This window comes from Lithobates pipiens, unplaced genomic scaffold, assembly GCF_037356315.1.
Source record: "Lithobates pipiens isolate NorthernLeopardFrog02 unplaced genomic scaffold, aLitPip1_a1.2 Scaffold_22, whole genome shotgun sequence".
Lineage (NCBI taxonomy): Eukaryota > Metazoa > Chordata > Amphibia > Anura > Ranidae > Lithobates > Lithobates pipiens.
Window position 1 is genome coordinate 311,458,940 of NW_027507784.1, and position 9,038 is coordinate 311,467,977.

At 47.9% G+C, this 9,038-nt stretch overlaps 1 protein-coding gene across 2 annotated transcripts in view; it reads right to left on the minus strand.

Annotated features, from left to right (window-relative positions):
* The window catches only part of LOC143924887 (hydroxyacylglutathione hydrolase, mitochondrial-like), a 40,689-nt gene extending 31,971 nt beyond the window's left edge, over positions 1-8,718 (minus strand). For both annotated transcript variants that reach the window (XM_077449393.1, XM_077449392.1), the window contains exons 1-2: positions 8,566-8,718; positions 1,855-2,045 (exon numbers count right to left, since the gene is read on the minus strand). In XM_077449393.1, the coding sequence (XP_077305519.1) occupies positions 1,855-2,045; positions 8,566-8,641 (267 nt within the window). In that variant the 5' untranslated portion in view covers positions 8,642-8,718. The remainder of the gene's footprint in view (positions 1-1,854; positions 2,046-8,565) is intronic.
* Positions 8,719-9,038: the final 320 nt, after the last annotated feature.

Genomic DNA, 9,038 nt, shown 5'->3' on the forward strand with positions numbered 1-9,038 from the left:
ACTTCCTTTCCTTTTAAAAAAATAAATAAATAAAGATATACTGCAATTGAAGCAGCTACACATTTTGAAATTACATAATGAAATTATTGGGGGAGACACAAAACAAGAATATGGTGATGTTTTACTAAAACTGGAGAGTGCAAAATCAAGTGCAGCTGTGCATGGTAGCCAATCAGTTTCTAACTTCAGCTTGTTTAATAAGTCTTTGACAAAAAACATGGAAGCTGAATGGTTTCATGCAGAGTTGCACCAGATTTTACACTCTACAGTTTTAGTAAATCAACCCCTATGTACAATTGTGTCTACCATGCACAGAAAAACATGGATACTCGTACCCCAGAGATACCCAGCTTAGAGTGAAAAAAGGCTCATCTTTCATAGTGTGAATCATGTGCTTCCTATAACATAGCGTGAAACATGTGCTTCCCATTACAACCGTTTCCAAGCTTTAATTTTCACTCTAAGCTGGTTATCTCTGGTCTGGATGCTTTGGTGATAAAATAGCTCTTTTTTTCCAGACATTTCCATAAATGAATTAGTATAAAGTGAAGGGTTGAGATCCTCCATTCCATACAAGCAAATTCTCCCAGGAACCGAAATGGAGCCCCACCTTGCAGTAGAGAGCTCCACACTATAGCAATAATTTTATTTGGAACCTCCACTAAGCTTGGAGTCCAGCACTCTATCCTAATTCCAAGATTTCAAGGTTCCCCCCCAATTCCAGAATTGCCATATATAAGCCCTAAATGATCACGTACTGGAAGGAAAGGTGGGCAAACCTTTTCTATTTCATTGTTGCAGAAACCACAGTAAACCATCAATCATTTAGCCTATAAACCACCTTACCAGTACAAATTCAAGGCGCAAAGAGCAGTCTGTCTGGGGAAATCCTGTTATTCCCCCTGTGGCAGTGCTGTGCCCTGCCAGCACGTAAAAAGAGTTGTTGATACAGGATTCTTACCCAGGCAGGTCAAGGGGCTCCAGAGGCCTTTTGTCATTCCAAGGAAACTGTTCAATTATAGGACTTGAAACCTTGAGATTTCATAAGTGATCTGGGTGATATGAAATCTCCAGTCCTAGGACCAGGTTTTGCAGTAAACCAGCACAGGTGAGGGTGCGGGTGTGTGCTGGGTTTTTAGAACCTGGACTAGGGTTCTGGGCTCCACCCTGGCAGACAGAGGAGGTCTCTGTCCAGGAGTACAGATGGAAGCCAGATCAGCAAGGGGCTGTTATACGTATGGACCAAGCTTTTAAGTGGCACTGTGTCATAGTCTGTGGGACCAGGCCAGAGGTCAGGATGTCTAATGTTGGTTTTTGGGTAAAAGAGCAATGCTAAAAACCCCTACTAGGGAAACTTTTTTATTTATTTCTGGAATTGTGTTGAACTTTCTTTTAATAAAATTGGGCCAGAAAAGTCCCTTAAAGAAGAGAAAAAAGAAAGCGAGTGGCTGTGTCCTTAAAAGTTCTATCATTTGAAGTGAGATCTTACACCCCATAGGGTGCTGTCATTTTGCCTCCCACCTGGTGCATAGAAGATAAAGCCAGGCTGTCAATTAGAGCCTGCACATCAAAGACATCTCTATCCTTACTCAGACTGTAAAGTATCACTACTCTCTGCATATGTCATTGGCAGAAGGAGTGGTTAGAGATGGAGGTAAGGGCTTTGCTGATGACTTTTGACAAAATCTTAAAATATGCATTTCAGTAACAGTGTTTGATAATCTGCACTTTTTGGGGAAAGAAGTGCATTTGAAACAGCTACTTGAGCATATTATGAAGGTATAAACTATATGCACATGCTTGAGTAATGGACAGGTTTACTTTAAATAAAACTGGTGCCGGTAAAAGATGTACCTTCTTTGGCTGTACTGGATCCACAATGGCGGCCTCCTTCGTCTCCTCATCAATCAGAAGGTACATGTAATTGTCCGTCAAGGCAGGAAGCAGCTCGATCTTCATGTTGCTCTGCGCAACCAGTTTGGATTTTCGAAAGTCAGGCTCTTGTTGCTGAAAATGTAGGGTGCTGGTCCCCAAATATGCAGAGCCTGAAAACACAAAGAGAAACCCAGCTTAGAATAGGAACCACCCCATAAGGCTGTGAGCTAATAAGGTTGGGGTGCATTGGTTAGAAATTCAGCCTTGCAACATCAAGGTGGTGGATTCACCAACGCTCTATCTGGGCTGATTTTGGAAGATCTACTTAGGTTTGTATGGGTGCTTCAGTGGCTTCCCACAATTAATCTAAATTAGAAGCTAAAACAAAAGTTGCCCAAGGAAAGCCTCCTTATTGGACGAAAGGATGACAGATGGGTGGGAATTAGAAGGGAACACAAAGTAGCATTTTCTGGGTAATAAACGATAACCATAGGCAACGTGCAATGTCTAATCTTAACGAGGGCTTTAGCCTTAAAAATATTAAAAAAGCAGGCAGGCTTACTTGAATGTGTGATACAATACTGAGCCCTTTCCTACCTCCAAAGTGTTCCTGCATGCGATTGCAATAGATTTTTTAAATTGGCAGACTTATCAGATGTAAGCTGAAAAGCCTTTATCAACCAGGGTTCTGTGGTAGGCTGGTAGCGTACCTCCTGAGGTTGCTAGGGGGTTCCTTGAGCAACCACTGACACCAGGATCTCTTTAGCTGTGGGGGGGGGGGGGGGGGATTCTTCCCACCAACCACAAATGTAAGGAGCATTCTTCCCACTGACCATCACGCTAATAATCAGTGAGCTGCAGATATAGTAATTACTAGCAGGGGTTCCTCGAGACTAGAAAGTAACTTCCAGAAACTACCAGAAAGTTACAAGGTTTCCTCCATGTCAAAAAGGTTGCGAAAGGCTTAGAAGATCCAGTCTGCACTGGAAAAAATTGCAGCTGTGCATTTATTACACCTAGGTTTACCAATCACCTCTTACAGCTGATGTTGGCACTGATCTAGGTTTCAGGAACTGTCTGTGCTGCCAATGGCAAAACAACCAGATTCCAATTGGCAGTTTTGAAATGCAGGTTGAAAGGCTTAAACCTAACATCTGCCTTTTAGATTTAGGAAACAAACTAAATTCTCTTCGCTTCAAATCCAGCATATAGATCACCAGTGTGTTCTGAACATAAATACTGTTTAACTTCAATACAGTTGTCTTGTACATTATGAAAAAAAAGCAAGGATTTCAAAAGTGACCTAAATAAATTGTTACCGTCATTATCATGCAGTAGGTTTACTACTGTACATGACAAAAGAAAATGCCAAGTCATGGTGACAGATCCTCTTTACCAACTCCAACCCTCCTCCCAAAGATAATGAGAGAGAGAAAGAGAGAAAAAAAGAGAGAAAGAGAGAGAGAGAGAGAGAGAGAAAGAAAGAGAGAAAGAGAGAGAGAAAGAAAGAGAGAAAGAAAGAGAGAAAGAGAGAGAGAAAGAAAGAGAGAAAGAGAGAGAGAAAGAAAGAGAGAAAGAAAGAGAAAGAAAGAGAGAAAGAAAGAGAGAAAGGAAGAGGGGGCAGAGAAGAAAGGGGGAGAGAGAGAGAGACAGACAGACAGACAGACAGACAGAGAGAGAGAGAGAGAGAGACAGACAGACAGACAGACAGAGAGAGAGAGACAGGGAGACGGGGGGAGAGAGAGACAGGGAGACGGGGGGAGAGAGAGACAGGGAGACGGGGGGAGAGAGAGACAGGGAGACGGGGGGAGAGAGAGACAGGGAGACGGGGGGAGAGAGAGAGACAGGGAGACGGGGAGAGAGAGAGAGACAGGGAGACGGGGGGGGAGAGAGACAGGGAGACGGGGGGGAGAGAGACAGGGAGACGGGGGGGGGAGAGAGACAGGGAGACGGGGGGGGGGGGAGAGAGACAGGGAGACGGGGGGGGGGGGGAGAGAGACAGGGAGACGGGGGGGGGGGGAGAGAGACAGGGAGACGGGGGGGGAGAGAGAGACAGGGAGACGGGGGGGGGAGAGAGACAGGGAGACGGGGGGGGGAGAGAGACAGGGAGACGGGGGGGGGAGAGAGACAGGGAGACGGGGGGGGGGGGGGAGAGAGACAGGGAGATGGGGGGGGGGGGAGAGAGACAGGGAGACGGGGGGGGGGGGGAGAGAGACAGGGAGACGGGGGGGAGAGAGACAGGGAGACGGGGGGGGAGAGAGACAGGGAGACGGGGGGGGAGAGAGACAGGGAGACGGGGGGGGGGAGAGAGACAGGGAGACGGGGGGGAGAGAGACAGGGAGACGGGGGGAGAGAGACAGGGAGACGGGGGGAGAGAGACAGGGAGACGGGGGGGAGAGAGACAGGGAGACGGGGGGGAGAGAGACAGGGAGACGGGGGGGAGAGACAGGGAGACGGGGGGGGGAGACAGGAAGACAGAGGGGGAGAGAGGGGGGGGAGACGGGGGGAGGGAGAGACGGGGAGACAGAGGGGGGAGGTGGAGAGACAGAGGGGGGAGAGAGAGACAGGGAGGACAATGAGAGGAGAAGACTGAAAATCACTGCATTGTTGTGTAGGAAGTGGCAGATTAGGACGATCTGCCTAGCAACAGGCATTTCAGTTAAGTGAAAAAAAGAAATTCTATTTTTTTTTTTTTTTTTTACATTTTTGGGAGCATTTTTATGCTATTTCTTTTTTTAGGGTGGCGCTCCACTTTAAGTGATATTTCAGAGATCCGGGGGAAGGATGCGGGGTGTCTCGTATCAATACACAGGTATATAAGTCCTAAACATTTGATTGTTTAAATGAAAAATGTTGTGAATATCCTTTTGCAATTATATGCTTAATATCCTTATTTACTGACCACCAATGCAAGGGGGGGCCTTAGTTAGTGACCACCAATGTAAGGGGGGCCTTATCCACTGACCACCAATGCAAGGGGGGCCTTATCCACTGACCACCAATGCAAGGGGGGCCTTAGCCAATGACCACCAATGTATTGGGGGCCTTAGTCAATCACTACCAATGCAAGTGGGAGTTATCCACTGACCACCAATGCAAGGGGGAGTTATCCACTGACCACCAATGCAAGGGGGCCTTATCCACTGACAACCAATGCAATGGGGGCCTTATCCACTGACCACCAATGCAAGGGGGCCTTATCCACTGACCACCAATGCAAGGGGGCCTTATCCACTGACCACCAATGCAAGGGGGAGTTATCCACTGACCACCAATGCAAGGGGGAGTTATCCACTGACCACCAATGCAAGGGGGCCTTATCCACTGACCACCAATGCAAGGGGGTCTTATCCACTGACCACCAATGTATAGGGGGGGGGCTTTATCCACTGACCACCAATGTAAAAGGTAAAGCGCAGCTCAAACTTTTATATAAATACCGTATAATAAAAAAAAAAAAAGGAGCCTTATTTATTGACCACCAATGTAAGGGAGACCTTATTCACTGACCAATATAATGGGCCCCCTTGTCCTCTGACCACTAATATAATGGCCCCCCCTTGTCCTATGACCACCAATATAATGGGCCCCTTGTTCTCTGACCACCAATATAATGCCCTCCCTGTCCTCTGACCACCAATATAATGCACACCCTGTCCTCTGACCCCCAATATAATGGGCCCCCTTGTCCTCTGACCACCAATATAATGGGCCCCCTTGTCCTCTGACCACCAATATAATGGGCCCCCTTGTCCTCTGACCACCAATATAATGGGCCCCCCTTGTCCTATGACCACCAATATAATGGGCCCTCTTGTTCTCTGACCACCAATATAATGCCCTCCCTGTCCTCTGACCCCCAATATAATGCACACCCTGTACTCTGACCCCCAATATAATGGGCCCCCTTGTCCTCTGACCACCAATATAATGGGCCCCCTTGTCCTCTGACCACCAATATAATGGGCCCCCTTGTCCTCTGACCACCAATATAATGGGCCCCCTTGTCCTCTGACCACCAATATAATGGGACCCCTTGTCCTCTGACCACCAATATAATGGGACCCCTTGTCCTCTGACCACCAATATAAATGGGACCCCTTGTCCTCTGACCACTAATATAATGGCCCCCCCTTGTCCTATGACCACCAATATAATGGGCCCCTTGTTCTCTGACCACCAATATAATGCCCTCCCTGTCCTCTGACCACCAATATAATGCACACCCTGTCCTCTGACCCCCAATATAATGGGCCCCCTTGTCCTCTGACCACCAATATAATGGGCCCCCTTGTCCTCTGACCACCAATATAATGGGCCCCCTTGTCCTCTGACCACCAATATAATGGGCCCCTTGTCCTCTGACCACCAATATAATGGGCCCCTTGTCCTCTGACCACCAATATAATGGGCCCCCCTTGTCCTATGACCACCAATATAATGGGCCCTCTTGTTCTCTGACCACCAATATAATGCCCTCCCTGTCCTCTGACCCCCAATATAATGCACACCCTGTACTCTGACCCCCAATATAATGGGCCCCCTTGTCCTCTGACCACCAATATAATGGGCCCCCTTGTCCTCTGACCACCAATATAATGGGCCCCCTTGTCCTCTGACCACCAATATAATGGGCCCCCTTGTCCTCTGACCACCAATATAATGGGCCCCCTTGTCCTCTGACCACCAATATAAATGGGACCCCTTGTCCTCTGACCACCAATATAATGGGACCCCTTGTCCTCTGACCACCAATATAATGGGACCCCTTGTCCTCTGACCACCAATATAATGAGACCCCTCGTCCTCTGACCACCAATATAATGAGACCCCTTGTCCTCTGACCACCAATATAATGAGACCCCTTGTCCTCTAACCACCAATATAATGGGCCCCCTTGTCCTCTGACCACCAATATAATGGGCCCCCTTGTCCTCTGATTACCAATATAATGGGCCTTTCTCCACTGATCAAAGAAAATGCGCTGACTAGACCCCAACCATCATTTAACAGGGCATTTATGAGGGCCAAGAGAGTGGTAGGGAACACCAAGTGGAAGCAGCTCCTCTCAGATTAGGTCTTGAGATCCTAATGCACATACATAAAACAAACACAAGAGGGCGCCTCCATAGAGCTGTAGCAATTTATTAAAAAGAATAAAAGACAATAAATGGCACTCACTAGTTAAAAGTAGAGAGGGTGTGGTTACAAGTTGTAGGGCAGTAGGACTGCCCATTTATCAAACCATAGATTTTGTATAGCTTGATAAAGGAACAGTCCTGTTGCCCTGAAACATGTAGCCCCACCCCTCCACCTTCTGTCACCATCACCCAGCCGAGAGAGGTGCTGATTGGAGCCTCAGCCATCTTGCTACACCCAGAAGCCGCTGCTGCCTATGTTTCAGGCTGACAGCTGTACTTCCACCAAGAACCCAGGCTTCAGCTAGTGGTCTGCCTGCTGAGCTCTGCAGCCTCACAGTGATCTTATGGAAGTCTACATAGATTTATGGCAAACACTGATCCACTTTTAAACTAGTGAGTGCATTTTTATTGTCTTTTTAATAAATAGCTATACCTAGATGGAGGTGCCCTCTTGTGTTTGTTTTCTTTCTCCACTGACCACCAATATAGTGGTACACCTCCTCCACAGGTAGGCGATCAGAGACATGTAGTGTAGGTAAGTGATCAGGGGCAGGTGGTGTAGGTAAGTGATCAGTCCCTGTACTGTAGATAGGTGGTCAGGGACAGGTAGGTGATCAGAGACATGTTGTGTAGGTAGGGGATCAGTCCCTGTACTGTAGGTAGGTGGTCAGGGACAGGTAGGTGATCGGGGACTGGTGGTGTAGATAGGTGGTCAGGGACAGGTAAGGGATCAGGGACAGGTGGTATAGGTAGGTGAACAGAGACAGGTAAGTGATCAGGGACAGGTAGGTGTAAGTAGGTTAACAGAGACAGGTAAGTGATCAGGGACAGGTAGGTGTAAGTAGGTGGTAAACGACAGGTAGGTGTAAGTAGGTGATCAGGAACAGGTAGGTGATCAGTCCCTCTACTGTAGGTAGGTGATCAGTGACAGGTAGTGGAGGTAAGTAATCAGTCCCTGTACTGTAGGTAGGTGATCAGGGACAGGTATGTGATAAGTCTCTGTACTGTAATTAAGTGATCAGGGACAGGTAGTGGAGGTAAGTAATCAGTCCCTGTACTGTAGGTAGGTGATCAGGGACAGGTAGTGGAGGTAAGTAATCAGTCCCTGTACTGTAGGTAGGTGATCAGGGACAGGTATGTGATAAGTCTCTGTACTGTAATTAAGTGATCAGGGACAGGTGGTGTAGGCAAGTGATCAGGGTCAAGTACTGTAGGTAGGTGATCAGTCCCTGTATTGTAGGTAAGTGATCAGGGACAGGTAGGTGATCAGTCCCTGTAGTGTAGGTAAGTGACCAGGGACAGGTAGGTGATCATGGACAGGTAGGTGTAAGTAGGTGATCAGTTCCTGTACTGTAGGTAGGTGATCAGGGATAGGTGGTGCTCCTCGGATATAGACGATATAACTTCCAGGCTGGGAGAGAAGTTGTGTAGTAGAAGGCCGGCCAGTGCTGTATGTAGAGGGAAGCCCCGCTCACACCCGGCACACACACGACACACACAGACCCCGGAGATGAGGTTGGGAGCCACCACCTTGTAGGGCCACACATACCCAGTCTGCAGCCAGCCGCAGCTCCCAGGAAGGACAGTGCGCACCACAGCCTCCTCCTGCACCCACACAGCATCATCCTGAGGGGGCTGGCTGCACGTTGCAGCGAGAGGAGGGCTCAGCACTGACAGCCCTCTGTACCTGCTGACAGCCAGCCAATCAGCGCTCACCGTGGGATTCCGCCAACCAGGGAACCCATGCCAACCAAGAGACGTCAGGGACGAACCCATAGCACAAACCAATCACCTGCCAGCTTCCGCACACGACAGTCAATCAGTTACTGCAACCGTAGTAGCCATGTTTGATAAGGGAAAACCCTTAGTCACAGTAACTTGGAATTTTCAACACGTAATGCTAAAGAAAGTTTTCCTTACATAAAGTCATTGTCTCGTGGTACATCACTTAGCGAATAAAATAAACAACATAAATAAAATAAAAAAACACTGCCCTTAAAAAAAAAGGCGGAAACTTCAGCG